This window comes from Calypte anna, chromosome Z (genome assembly GCF_003957555.1).
Source record: "Calypte anna isolate BGI_N300 chromosome Z, bCalAnn1_v1.p, whole genome shotgun sequence".
Taxonomy (NCBI): Eukaryota; Metazoa; Chordata; class Aves; order Apodiformes; family Trochilidae; genus Calypte; species Calypte anna.
The window spans coordinates 46,146,138-46,161,828 of record NC_044274.1 but is presented as its reverse complement, the minus strand read 5'-3'; the positions used below and the strand labels follow the sequence as shown (position 1 = coordinate 46,161,828).

Here is a 15,691-nt window from a genome sequence, read left to right as displayed (position 1 = left end):
AAACTGATTGTGGTCTGTTAAATGCATTTCTTCACAGTCAAGCAGTGCTTGATTTCATACAAAAAAATAATGGTACCTTAGAGAATGAAAAATCTACTGTGAAATAGACTTTAGGCAGGTAGATTGCCTTCATAGCACAAGTAGAGGGTATAATTCACATCAAGATTCTTCTAAAGGTATGTGCTTTCTTGGTGTTTTCTACACCAACTGGAAAAGAGACTCAACCTACATTTGCGTCATTCTCTGCTTCACAAAAATCTGTTTCAAGAAGTCTTTGCTCGCTATTTTTTTCAGCTCCATGGATGATCTGAATTTCATACAATCCCTGTTTCAAAAATGCAATCATAGACTTCTCCTGCTTTTGTACTGCACTTCGAGTTGCAATTTTTGTTGTACTCCACCATTTACTAAAGCATTGTTTAGGCCAGTCCCATAAGCCTATCACCATTCTCAGTCTAATTGCAGGACTTATAGCATAATTATCTAATTCCAATAATAAAACTACATTTAAATCTGATGTATAGCATGTAAGTTCTTTACAGAACCATCCTCTCTACTTCTGTTTCTCATAGCATAGTTTTGGTTGGAAGGGACATTAAAGATCATCTATTTCCAACTGCCCTGCCATGGGCAGGGACACCTCCCACCAAACCATGCTGTTTAAAGCCCTGTCCAACCTGTCCTTGAACACTGTCAGAGATGAGGTACAAACAACCTCCCCAGGCAACCTGTTCCAGGGCATCACCGCACTCATAAGAAAGAATTTCTTCGTAAAAGCTAATCCCAATCTACTCTCTTTCAGTTTGCAACCAATCCCCTTCATGCTATCACTACACAACCCTGCAAGTCTATCTCCAGCTTTCCTGTAGGCCTCCTTCAGGTACTGGAAGGTCACTATAAGGCCTACCCAGAGCCTCCACTTCTGAACAATCCCAACTCTCTCACTCTGTCTTCATAGGAGAGGTGCTCCAGCCCTCTGATCATCTTCATGGCCCTCCTCTCGACTCTGTTCAACAGGTCTGTGTCCTTCTTACACTGGGGACCCCAAAACTGGACACAGTGCTCCAGGTGGAGATCTCACAAGAGCCAAGTGGAGGTGAAGAAACACCCCACCTTGATTTGCTGGCCACACTTCTTTTGATACACTCCAGGATACGAGCGGCTTTCCAGGCTGCAACCACGCATGGCCAGCTCATATTGAGCTTCTCATCAGCCAGCAACTCAAGTCCTTCTCCTCAGGGTTGTTCTCAATCCATTCTCTGCCCAATCTGTATGCATGGTTCTTGCAATTGCCCTGTCCCCTGTGCACAACCTTGCCCTTGGCCTCATTGAATATTGTGAGGTTCACATTAGCCTGCCTCTCAAGCCTGTCAAAGTCCTTTCCGGATGGTATTCCTTCCCTCAGCTCTTTGTGTGACCATCCAGCCAATTCCTTACCTACAAACTGGTCCATCAATCAAGCCCATGTCTCTTTACTGTAGGGACAAGGACTTTGCACAAGCCCAGGTAGATGACATCAACTGCTCTTTCCTTAACCACCAAGGCTGAAACTGTCACAATAAGGCCAACAAATCCATTCTATTCAGTACTGCTCTGCCAATAATATTCATGGAACACTGCCACAGTAGTAATCATCTTGTTTTAAAGGCAAAAATTCTGTAAAGTAGTTACATCTTCCTTCTCATAACTTGTAAGAAATCCTCATAAGTATTGCAGAACTCAAGACATAGCTGTGTTCTCCAGTACATTTTACTCAACATAGTTATGGGAAGTTTTCAGCTAAAAAAACTGCACCACCAGTCCATATTAATGAACAGTGCCTTTTGGATACCACTGCTACAGCAAGTCAGAAACATGCAAATCATCTCAACAGAAACATCAACTCTGACTCAAAAATATACTTAGCTGCCTTAAAGAACCGATAGCAGAAAAAAAAGATCACCCTGTTAAAAAATAAAATACTAAAGGTACTCACTTTTACATTTCTGATGCTCTCTTCTGCTTTTGAACAACACTGCAGCAAGTGATTCTGACTATGATCAGATTTAAATCAAGGGGCTGAATTCAGAATAAGGTTTACAAAATCTCTTTTTCTGTTCTACATTAAAAGTTGTATTTAAACAGAAGACAAAATTTCAGAAGACCTCTGAGAAATACTTCGTAGTTTTGTTTCAAATTATGTTTAACACATTACAAAATAAGAAGGCATTAGAAATAATTCAATCCAACCTTATCCATTTCAACCTAACAGCTATAGGACTAACGAGCATAGGAAGAAGAGCTCTTTACCACAATACTGTAATGTCCTTGGTAAAATTTCTCCAGCAAGAACAAAATTTGCTATGAAGAGGTAGTCAGAATAAAAGGCAAAGTGCCTTAATATGTTACAAGGAATTTCTGTAGTTTTTCATTTCACGTTTCCATGCACAGTCAGGGTTGCAAAACTGTGCAAACACCAATAGAATGTGTGGCACAAAACTTCTTTTCTGGATTTCCACTTGCACTGACATACCTTCTTCCTGTCTAAAACTGGCAAATAAAGGGAGTAACACTATACATGTTGTAATCTCCGATTATGAAAATACATAAAACCTAAGTTCAGATGATCATGGCACCAAGAACTAGTCTATAGTTACACATCCTTAACAAAATTATACATTATTTTCTGTACTAAATTACCTCTGATAATCTTTAGCTCCCTATGACACAACATGGAACTGGAAAAACAAAAGTACATAGCATTCTACTACTGAATTTACTATTCAGTTTTTTAAAATCATAAATTAGAATTGAATGGCTGTTTTAACTGCCATTTTAGTAGTATGAAACACAAGCTTGCTTTTATAATAAGCTTCTACTATATGTATTATACTATACATTTTAATAAAGCTCAGCATAAAGCACAAAGGATGGTAACTGGATAATCTCCATTACAATCCTGTATCAGACTAGCATTATATAAGGCTGTGTATTAAGGTATTAAAAAAACCCAAATTCTAGTACTTCAGAAAACAAAACACATTTATTGCAGGAAATGGAGGTCACGTAATAACTGTACAGGTCTACATATATGTATGCAAGATTATTGGGATTATGAAAATCCAGGAATCCCCATTTCATTCATCCATGTACCTCATGCGAGGTACAAATGGGACGGACACGGACTGAAGGAAGGTTTTCTCTTAATACTAGTTTTATTAGAATTAGAGTTTAACTGAAAGGCAAATTTCAGAACAAAATAACTGCCTGTATTTAGGTATCGTGATCAAGTAGATTACAGTAAGTATTACAATTCTCAATTACAGTGCAGGATGTAGTCTCCTTGGAGCCTCCTCTTCTCCAGGCTGAACTAACCCAACTCTCTCAAGGCTATCTTCATAGGAGAGGTGCTCCAGTCCTCTAATCATCTTTATGGATATCACATCCTCCAGACCCATGTCCTTGTGTTGGGACAATCTGAAACTATTACTTGTCTCATTACTGCAATGAAGGAAACAACTTGCTTTGCACTTACAAGTTACATCAATTTATGCCTGAAAACAATACAATATATTTTTTGTTCCAAAGAGTAAAAAACCCTCCAAAGTACATTTTAAAGTTCTTTTCAAGCAACAGTTAAGACTTGCAGTCTAACAGACTGTTAGATCTTTCTGAGATCATAGAATCACAGAGTGGCTAGGATTCAAAGGGACCTTAAAGATCATGTAGTTCCATGCCACTGCATGGGCAGGGACACCTTCCACTAGACCAGGTTGAACAAAGCCCCATCCAATCTGTCCTTAAACACTTCCCAGGATGAAGCATCCACAACCTCCCTGGGCAAGCCTGAGGTATATATAGTAAGACAGTTCTTTGGAGATTCTGCACAAGCATTTGGGATCTAAACATTATTTTTTGCTTAGCTTTAAATTTCCATAAAATTTCCAGCTAAAATGCATTAGCTCCAGCTATCCGAATTCTCCTACACTTTTGAAGATATTTAGTTATATAGATTTTTGGTTTTTACTCCCTGTTTTTCAGCTGAAAACCAGTATTTACCTGTCAATCTATACTATTTTGAAAATAAAACTGTGGCTCCAAAAACGTAATGTTTGAAGCAGCCTGCTAAAATCTAGCACAGATTGCTTATCCCATGACTCAACAGGATAGAAGATAAAGCTTTACAGTGTTTAATATGACAACAAAAATACACCTACCTGACAATATGAACTGACTTAAAGACTTTGTAACTTGACTGTATAAAAAAATGCTTAAAATATGCCAGTGAGTCAATTGAAATCTGGATCATGTACCACCTACTTGAAACATTCAACTGGATGCTGACCACATCTGTAATAAAAATGCCATCTGCATGAATTCTGAATCTCAGTTGTCAGACTAAGCAGAAATGTGATCAGGCCTGCAGTTAAAGCACTTTGGTCATCTAAGACTGCATAGTTGCAGTAAGAAATGTTTTAGATTCATGATCTCATATAATTACTCTGCATTTCGGTGTCATTTGGGGAAGGCAATATAATCAAAAAGGGGAGAAATACTTCCACATTGCTATGGCAGAAGAAAGAATAAAGCAACTTCAAGCTATGCTCTGATACTAACCAGTCACATTCATCTCCCTAAGTATTTTTTGTAACAAACTCTTCCAGTGAATTATGTTGTATAAAAATACATTCTACAATGATCCATTTTTTAATCTGCCGATGAGTCTGTTTTATATGTTTGTGTTATTGAATGGGCAACTTCCACATCAAATTTAACATCAGAAAAGTCTAATGTAATAAGGCTGAAGCCTTACATTATTACATTAATCAGCTAAGGAAAAAAAAAAAATATCACTCAGTATTACAACAGGTAAAAAGGTGAACTTACCAGACTTGTGCTTCTTGTGTTTTGCTTTCTTTTTAATTATGAACAACTTATTTTGGAACTCAGATTTATAAGATTTGAATGGGTGAATATGAATCTCACGCTTTCTTTGCAATTCATCAAGTTTTCTCTGTAGATTTTCATTTAGAATATCCTTCAACTTCTTTTTTTTCTTTTTCTTCTTTTTTGCCCGTAACTTACTTAGTTTCTTACTGTTCCGCAGTGAGTTCTCTAGCACTGTTTCTTTAGGAGATTCATGGAAGTTTGTATCTTGGTTGTCATTATGAGCACCATTGACATGCATTTGGCAAGCGTTCAGTGTATTCTCCTTGAATGGACTAATCACAGCTTTTACTCTGGCCATTTCAGTGGCACAACCCTGTCCATTCTCCACCACCCTTACTTCTCCTGAACTAGTGTGATCACCCATACCAACAATCTGTCCTGAACTACTGAACTTCCTCAAGTTCTCTTTATAGCAAACAGGTTTTTTGGTGTTGCAGACTCCTGAGGTCTTGGTTTCACAATTAATTTTATTGTCTTCTGTAGTAACTCTAAAGCTATCTGTATGTGGGATTTTTTCTGGACAGAGAACAGAGTCCATACTTTTCTCTATTTCTGTCTTAGAATGATGTAGCGGCTCTCCTCTGCCACTAGAACTGACCTCTCCATTGCCTTTGCTTACATACTCATGTTTTGCCTTCTCCAATTTAATTCGTGACATCTTCTTAACTTTGATGGGAGGAGATGGGAATTCCGGAGCCTGAAAAGGTTTTTGTTTGTAAATCCGAACATCTGCACCACAAAACTGTGGAAAGTGAACGTATGCATTCTCCAAGTAGTCATAACCAAGAATCACTTCTCTGCATTCATGGATAGGCTGACCTAGTACTGCATCCTGAACATCCTTTTGTGTTTCATACACAAAATCACAGAGACCTTTAAGCAGCCACACCTTTTGGTAAAATGGTAACTCATGAAATCGTTTTTCCTCCAAGGGATTAACTTCTCCAAGGACTTGGAAAAACTGGGGACACAATCCAAGTTTTTCTGCAGAGTTATTAGGATTATCAGTCTGCCCTACAACAGTATACCAGTGCTGTACTTTCTGTCTGAGCGTTGCTTCCCAAGTCCTGTAGGAAAGCGTGGGCCTGCGATGTAATGTAGATCTACGATGAGGAGGACTTAACAGAGAAGTCATTATTTTAGATAAAAAAGTATTGCACTGAGGCATCAGAAGACAACGCTCCAATTCATAGAATACTATTTCAGGTAAATTTAAAATCTGTTGTGCTAAACAAAGAAAATGACCAATAGCTGGAATCTCCCACATTGTCTCCATCCTTGTAGGGGCTGCTTGAGCTAAAAGTGACTTTTCCCATTCTTCTATTTCTTTCTGGCTAGCTTCTTCTGCTTCTTTTCTTTCTTGCTCTCTCAGCCTATTAAAAGAAAGTTCAGGAAAATTCAGGTATCAGGTGACCAAAAAGAAAATTGAGAAAAAAACTAGAACTACAACGTGACAGACATACTTATCTTCAAGTAATAAAGAACATATGTAAAATTCTTATTGTTTGTCTTACTTTTAATTACATAATGCATCACTGCATCCAAATGGGAAATTATAGTCTTTTATTTCTATCACCACTAGCTTAAAAAAGGGGAAAATGTTAAGAAAAAACTTGGTAGATACCAATAGTTGGGGCATTTTAGATACTTCTGTTTTAAATGTACACCTTTCCCCAATCCCTTTTTGGTAGGATTACATATTTTCAACAAAATATCCATTTAAAAATCTCTGAAAAAAAAATCCCAGGTAAGTCTTACTCTCCTATGGTTGCTCTGTGGCTTGTGTCACATCCCTTGTGGCTCACTTCCTCAGTACAAAGTAGACATGCCTAATTGTTAAGTGCTTCACTTACATTCAGAAGTCATTTCCCCTCCCACCCACGGGCATGTTACTAGTTAGCTTGCAATGGTGGTCAAAAAGGAAACAAATACCAGGATGCATGAAAAATGTGACGCAAAATAACACCAGAAATAAAATGTCATTACATTAATAAGTGGTTTGCCCTCACCTGAAAAACTGTATTCAGTTCTGGTCCCCCTATCTAAAAAAAGGATAGAGCAGAAATAGTGGGTATTCAGAGAAAGAGGTTATCAGTAATCAGAGGCCTGTAAAAACTTGTGAAAAAGCTGGGACTCTACACAAAATGCTAGCAAGAGGAAACACAATAGCAATATATGAAACTAATGTGATAGATCTGGAACCTCTATTTACTTTTATTTGTAAATTAATCATGAAACTTCAGTTTAAGAGGAAGAAAAGCTTCCACTTCAGATAATCAATCATGTATAGCTTGCCACATGTTAATTTGGTTCCAAGTTAAAGAAAGGACATCTGCATGAAGGACAAGATATATCAAGGGTTACCAGTAACAGGAGGGACTTCTGTTTAATGGGAAACTAACATTTTTGACTCAAGGTCTGACCAGATTCAAAAAAACACGGCTGTGATACAGCTGAACATACAGGAAAGCTCTTCTGCAGCTCATCCAAAGCCTCCCATCTTTTTCTCTGAATCTTTTAGCACTGAGCACTGCTAGAAAAACTCGCCTGCATACATCACTGATGTTACCTGTTACTGGAATTCACGTCCTTATTTCCAGATTGCTAATCTCCAATTATATTTCTTAGTACAAAAGCAGCAAATAAGTGCCATATATCCATTCAAAACATCAGTGCTTTCCCAATTTAGCTGAAAAGCAATGATATATTAATATCTCTCTTTTGATAACATGAAGCCAATACTAGCTTCTAGCCTGGAGAATGTGTGTGTGAAGCATTAAGTATTTATTAGGTATCTCAAAAATGAAATATATGTGACAAACATAGCTTAGCCTACATATTAGTATCAAAGCAGAAGCCTGTCAGGAGTACAAACTTAAAATTTGCATCCTCTCTGTATGCAAAATTACATATGATACATGTAAGGATCCACTGAATCCTTTATCTTACATAATTAAATTTCAATGATAATTTGAGCAGAATTTTTTAGCACCATACACATGCAACCTTGTTATTTATCTATCTACCTATCAAATGCAGAGGGACTGATTCAGGCAAAACAAAATTAAATGTAAACCAGTCACTTCTCAATCTCACTTTCACAATGCAGCCTTAATATAATGGGGTCTAAAGACAAAACCTCACTTAACAGCACGAATTTAAACATATAAATGTGGTCTAATGACAAAACCCTGTTTGTCATTCAAATTGAATAAAGCAGTAAATTCAACAATAATGCCCACATAGGTTAAGTGAGCATTTAAAAAATTGACATTAATTCTACTTCCATGTTAATATTACATTAATATAATACATAAAAATGACTCAAATAATAAAAAATAATAACTTACAAATGGGGTAGAGGAAGAAACAATAGTAAGTTAAAAGCGCTCACAAAAATAAATTCCAAATTACTCCTGAATCCCACTTCTTCCTCCCTAACTGTAAAACATATTTGCAAATAATCTGCTGCCTCCAAAAAGTGTGAATGCTATTCAAATAGTATGGAAATAAGCTTAAGTATGAATAGATAGACACTGAGGTATTACATTAAGAAACAATCACGTTTCAGTATAATTTTTAAAAAGGCTGTAAGTTTTCTAAAAATGTTATCTTTGCAAGCAGTTTCTGCTTAGCATTAATTAAAGCAGAATTCTCAAAATAAATACAACACCCTAGATTCACCTGACTTGTGCATCATAAAACTGCAATAATTGTACTTTTATGAAGATCTTTAAAAAGAAAAATGTCTGCCTTTTTTAAAGCTATCATTTAATCACAGTAGTCAATTCTCTTCCCAAGAGATATTAAAGAGAAAATGTAGATAGCAGCACACATTATTATCTTCATTAGTGAGGTCTTTCTACTAGCTGCCCATATTTTGAAGGGCACAGCTCATCCCTGGGGTGTTTTTGTTGAGATGGAAAAGCAGGGAGATGAGGGGAGAGGAGGTGGGACAATGGAGCAACTGTGGAGGAGAAGAGGGGAGAGGATGGGGGACAAGGCAGCAGTTGTGGAGAGGGAAGAGCTGGAGACAGAAACTTGATACTTAGCAATACACCGAGAAATTCTCTGGACAAACATTTTTGGCTTTTATGTGACAATGATTGCCAAAAAAAAAAAAATCACTGTTCTTTCACACTTCTATTTAGATTTATCCAGAATGTGTGCAGACACGTATTGTCTTTACAATTATAACACAAAACAATCTCTAGGTCAAGCTGACATTTCAAGACTAGCAAAGGAGAAATATATTCCTAGAAGATGTCTGCAGCAGCTGTTTTACAGCTCTTGAGTACACAAAACTACAAGCAACTGACCTTAAAACTCAGCAGACATGCTCCCCAGGTAGAGACACCACCTAAAACAGAGCCTGGACATAATTCCTCACATACAACTTTCTTCCTATAACAGTAGTTGCATCTCACCAGCTAATTCCTTGTCACTTGCAACAAGAGATTTCACTTGGAGGGGAGAGAAAGCAAAATCCAGACTGTACTTTTTGCCACTCAATTACCACTTAAATGTTTTCACAGGTAAAAGTAAGGCATTGGAACTCTAATAGCAAGGTAGAGACAACTGTTTTAATTCTACTGTAACTTGTTTCTACAAACTTTCTTTTAAAAAAATAAACTAGAAAGCTGTACACACAAAACAGCAGTATTGCACATTATTCTAAATTAAATATAGATTTAATAGTAAAAAGGAATTAAATTTGGAGATGCCCATGTGACCTTAATTTTCTGTAATATTTTCTATCACATTATGACATACTCTATAGTCTTCCATAGGACTCAGTTCATTCCATGCTCACATTCTCCTCAAAGGCAAAATTCAGGTATAAGCATTTCTCATTCCACAATTTGCTCATTTAAATTACTAACTTGCAACCAGAATTTTCTTCTTTAAATGGAGAGGGCTGGAAGACCAGCTGATGCAGCTGGGTTTGCTCAGCCTGGAGAAAAGAAGGCTCTTGGAAGATCTTTTAACAGCCTCCCAGTACCTTAAGGGAACCTATGAGAAACCTGGGCTTTTCACAAGTGTGTGTAGTGATAGGACAAGGGGGAACGGCTTAAAACCAGAAGAGGGAACATTTATATTAGATATCAGAAGAAAAATCTTTACTATGAGGGTGGTAAGACACTGGAACACATTCCCCAGAGAGGTGGAGGCCACAGCCCTGGAAATGTCCGAGACCAGGAGGGATGGAGCTTTAAGCAATCTGATTTAGTTGGAACTACATGATTTTTAGATGATCTTTAAAGTCCCTTCCAAACCATTCTATGATTTTATACATTAATGAACATGTCTGAAATGTACACCCGGATGACATTTTCAGAGATGGTAAAGACAAAGAGGCACTTTTCATAAATTTCAACAAACTGTAGTCATATAGACACTCAATGACCACTGAAATCAATAATCAAATAATTACCTGTCATTCACTAATGATTGTAAAAGTTTCCATCAGAACATATGCCTATGTTTAGGTGCATAAATGCTTCTAAATAGGCAAACATTTCCAATTATATAATAATTCCACTTTTTAAAAAACTAATATGCAAGTTAGTACATATATTGATATGTTGCTTAATTAGCACATAACCAAGCAACTGAGTATAACCCCATGGGAATGTAACTAATAATCCAAAAACGATATTCAATATCCTAATAATTAGAACAATTAACAAAAGGAAAGCTTACAAACAAGACTAACAAGTATGGTAAATCATATGTTACATATATACTTGGGGGGGGCAGGATGCTTTTACTGTTGTGCAGAAACTATTACCTACACAATAATGGAATCAGTTTTGCAAAGAGATTTCATCAGTTCTTACATGCTGAATCTGCCGTGATGAGGTTATAAAATATTAAAGAAAATTAAATAGATTGTGCAATAAGTGGATAAATTAGGAGAAAGAAAAGAACACTCTGCAAAAGACACCTAAATAAGAAATAATGAAAGGATCTGAATAGGATCTATATGAAGTTAAATACAGAAAAGACAATATAAACCATGCTTCAGAATATTCTCCCAAAATGTACAGTTGAAAAATAAATTTCAAGGATTCTGGAAAACAACAACCCAAAACTATTTTTAAAATGTCATTTACTACTGCCTGTGCCTTATAAAAGTATTTAAATAACTGCAGCAAAGGAGTAGATATTAACTTAGCCTCATACCCATAGAAACTGCCTGCTGAAGTCCAAGTTTTGTAGAAAGATGCTTGTATTTGCAACCTTATTTATCTGGGCTTTCAAATATGTAATTCCTAGTGAGGCAGATAAACAGTCTGAGCTACAATAACTGCTAGATAGAAAGTACATGTATGCTGATTAGATATCTGAAGCATTATTATTATTTGAGGAGATCAAAGAAATATTCAACTATGTCTCTATGGAGAGACACATCTTTATTGCTTCCAAATAAGTCACAAAGGGCAAAATTTTAGAGCAGAAAGAGGTGATCTTTTTCTGTTATTGTAGAACATTCTGTAAATAAAACCACCATGGAGTATCCTTTGTACAGGATCTCAGACTTTTGTGTATATCCAGCTACACTGATTTAACTGCTAATTACTACAGCTTTGCAGGAACACGCTTAAAGCAGCTGTATGAAGGCAAAACTTTTATTTGATCAGGTAGCGTGTTCCACTAAATCCATGCATGAATTAAAATCTAACCAAATTTTCTTTTTCACAACAGTGTTAATCAAGTTCATAGATCTAGAACACAGACCTGAACATAAATCCACATAATTTTACCAGAGAAATAACAACACTAGTGATCTTTGCTTTTTTGCCAAGTATGAGGTGGATTAGAGGAAGATAAATTCACTAATTTCTAAGAGAAAAATACTAGCTAACACTCAGCCAAATTCAGATTTGTTGAAAATAAAGATTACTTGCAAAAAGAGAGTGGACTGGCTATACAGGAAAAATCTCAAAAAACATACACTCTGAAAGCAATCTGGAAATATTTTTCTTCTAAAGCTAATACTGTCTTAACATAATGCTCCATGTTCAGTGTCTCAAATTAGTGTTAAAGTATACAAGCTTATAAACTTCCATTTTTCTCAAAGTGAAAGATTACCACAAAAACATTAAGCACTGTCTGGAATTATATACCTTTTAAATTTATGAAAACCACAAAATCAGAATTAACTACACACACATTCTCTGTTTGTCACCTAATTGACAAGTTGAAACGCCACATCAGTGAGATAAGAGGAGTGCCACTGGCAGAGATAATCTGATTCTGGCTATCAACAAGGGAAGGGGTGACTGCAGTTAATCATTCTGGCAGTATTTTTTTTTATAACTATTGTTGCACAGAAAACTGTCCAAGGAGATGTATGATAAATTGTCTCTGAGTTAATAGTGTGGGTTGCAGTTACTACTAGAAGTTTCACATCCCTAAGATAAGAGCAGCCTTTATTATCAATTTTATGACTCCAGCAATTTTTCAAGAAGGTGATAAATAAAGAACTAAGTTTTGCTTTGTGGATGCACTGTATTAAGCCCTTAAGACAAAGAGCACTTTGATTATTTACCTAAAAAAGCTTCAAGGAGCTAGCTCCTGTAGAGAACTAGGAAGACACAGTTATTTAAAATGAAAAAAGCCCAAATATTTCTATTACCTCTTTTCTTCTTTTGCTCTCAGCTGTTCCTCTTGTCTTAAAACTTGAACCATCACAGACTCAAACACGCCTGTTGATAAGCCTAAAGTGCGAGGTGCAGAACGACGTCTTGTTGAAATGCATGATGTTCCTTTCTCATCTTCTAGCCCGTAGCATCCTTTAGATGTCACAGCTATTGATGTTTTTTCTCTTAAATGCCTGGAAGAAAAATGCAAGCTAATTCACAATTACAGTTTCCATTAGCAGCAGCACTTTAATGACTACACTATGGATTACCGATCAGGTGTATTTACTCACAAAAGAATAGTTATTTTTCACTTGCCATTTTTTCCACTTAAAACCAATGTGCTGACATGAACTGTGTTCTCACATCTGTGGATATCCATCTCAAGTAACCAAAAATTATTTATAGGTCGGATTTCTTACATTATTTCCAAGAAGCAGTTCTTCAGTTTCATTTTACTAATAAAACTATTTCTGCTAAACACTAGCAACTGTCTGATCTAAAAGAACTTTGAGTACCCCAGCTTTCATAATCTTTTCTATAAGTAATGCTAAGAAACTTTTATCAAGATAGTGTACAAAAACATATCAAAAAAAACATTTACAAATCTCTGAGGAGCTGATATACCAGAAACTCACTATATATTGAGGTAGCATAAATTTTAGGCAGTTTAACACTTCTTTTTATTTGAACAAAGACTGTGCATTTGTGGAAAAATGACACCAGCAGCTGATTTTTTTTTTTTTTTTGGTTTTTTTGTAAAGGCATATATTGCTATTTGATGATGCAACACATACACTGACTTAAGTCTCTTAATGTTACTAGTAAAAAGGCATTGACCATTCTCAGGTCCTACCCACAGGAATGAGTAGTCACAAAATCCAACAAAGAGACTTCAACAAAAGGCCTTTCAATCCAATACAGCTGGGCTGTTATGGTCATAAAACATGCAGAACTTTACACAAACCTTCCAAGTTGCACTCGGTTAGATATTGACTTGCCAGCAGTAACTGTTTTAAGATGCGAGTCCTGATTTCTTTGAAAATCACGATTTACTTAAGCAATTCAGGCCCCTTCAGCTCTTTTCCTTCTGCTCCCAACCAGTCTCAAAACTGCTGTTCCACAAGAAGCTTCAAATGTAGTGTTGCTACTACAAAACAAAATACACTCACTAACTTACTGAGCTGTGCATCACACTTCTCACGGGCAAGAGCTACCACTACACAAGCAAGGTTCTTACCAGCTGGCAGCTAATGCTCTGTGTCACCTAGCAAGCTTAAAGTTGATGGACATGCACAGCTTTATGTATTTCCTAACACTGTTCCTTCTTACCTTCAACCTTTGCCAAAAAATCCTTTTGGTTTTCAAATGAAAAATACTATCTCACTCAGAAGACTTTCATTGTAACAAGCTACCACAGTTCTCTGAATACAAGAATATGTCATAATAAAGCACATTTCAGTTGTCATTTCAACAAGGCTTTCTACTATATAGCTTGACAGCTTTCTGTTCCAGCTGCTTTAGATGTTAAGTTCCTGACAGGAACTTATATTTAAACATATCAACATTTCCATGTTGCCATTTAATACCATGATATGCCAAATACTGTGTTACATTTTATGATTATCAAAACCATACAATTTATACTCTGGCTCAAGATTTTGTTCCTATTTATGCTAACAACAGTAAAAATTTCACAGAAGAGTCCCATAATTTTTATGAGCCTAGCATTCATACAGAGCCTGGGTTACTGAATTTGCCTTAGACAGCATAAAACAGAGCAGTATTTGACATTCTGTCTAAACGTGTGCCTCCACTTTCATAAAAAGTTTCTTTCATAAGGAAAATCTTAGCCAGGAAATGCTGTGCCCTATTTTGCATTTTGGTTTTCTCGGGCCTGGAATCAGCAAAGGATTTTGAATTAAGATTTTAATACCTCCCGGCAGGAAATGTTCCTCACTGTGGCTTCAAGAGTTTCACTGCAGGGCTGTTAAGAAACATTTTGTATTTTTACAAAAAGAAACACACACTCCTGCTCTGCTTTACATAAACAGCATCTGATGGGCCCCCCCTCGAGTTTTCTACACCTACCGGGACAGCAGTGCCAGCTTCTGTTCCAGCATCATCTCCAGTTTCTGCGCTTGTTTGGAGAGCCAGTGATCTACACCGTTCAGCCGGTAACACGTCTCCAGCATTAGCCGGAAGTCACTCACGAAATCTTCTATTCCTCTGTACTGCCCGTTGGAAAATTTCTCTTCCATCTTCAGCAACCACATTCCAGCTGGGAACTGCTGAAAGGAGCGACTGCCGTTATGACCCGAGAGAGAGCCAGCTCCTTCTTCTTCCCTGATGGATGCCTGATCCTCGAGGGGCTTTAAAAAAGGTGCTGTTAGATGCCGGTGCTTCTCCATGAGAAACTCCCGCAAAATGCGGTATCCCTGCTGCAGCTCGGGATCCAGGCTCTGCTCCCAGGAGCAGTCGCTGCCGCTCTTCCTCCCCGCATCATCTCCCTCCTTCTCCGGCTCCTCCTCTCTGCACCGAAGGGTTTTATCTGCGGGCCGATCCGCCGAAAGGTCTCCGCCGGCCGGCTCTGCCGAGTCCATCTCTCCCACCCCAAGCGCGTCCAGGGCCTCACCGGCTCTAGAGGGGCTGCGAGCCCCAGGCCGGCTCTTCAGCATCCGCTAGGGACCGCCGCGCTCCCCCGCGCCCAGCCGGCGGATCCGCATCGGGCTCACCTGTGCACAGAGACACAGTGATTCAGCCCCTCGCCACACTCCCCCACGACGACCTCAGCCCTGCCGCCGGTAGCAGGGGAAGCGGCGGCCGCGGCTGCCGGGGAGGTGCTCGGCCCGACTCTCCCCGGAGGCAGCCTCCTCCGTACGGCCTCACCGGACCGCCCAGGGACGGCGGCGGCTCCCGCGCCCTCAAGGGCCGCTCTCAGCGGCCGCCGGCGGCTCATACCTCTGCCTCCCGCTGGCCTCGCCTCGCCTCCCCCCTCCCTGCCCGTCTAACCCCGCCGTGACAGACTCTTCCGCCTCCGGTTGCCCCTCCGCGGCCCCCTCCTGAAGGGAGGTGGAGAGAGCGAACGGGCGGGCGGGCGGTGAGTGCTGTCCCAG

At 38.3% G+C, this 15,691-nt stretch overlaps 1 protein-coding gene across 1 annotated transcript in view; it reads right to left on the bottom strand.

Annotated features, from left to right (window-relative positions):
• The window catches only part of KIAA2026 (KIAA2026 ortholog), a 44,840-nt gene extending 29,502 nt beyond the window's left edge, over positions 1-15,338 (bottom strand). Inside the window, exons 1-3 of the mRNA XM_008496253.2 lie at positions 14,667-15,338; positions 12,572-12,769; positions 4,867-6,302 (exon numbers count right to left, since the gene is read on the bottom strand). Of these exons, the coding sequence (XP_008494475.2) occupies positions 4,867-6,302; positions 12,572-12,769; positions 14,667-15,253 (2,221 nt within the window). The 5' untranslated portion in view covers positions 15,254-15,338. The remainder of the gene's footprint in view (positions 1-4,866; positions 6,303-12,571; positions 12,770-14,666) is intronic.
• Between the last annotated feature and the right edge of the window lie 353 nt (positions 15,339-15,691).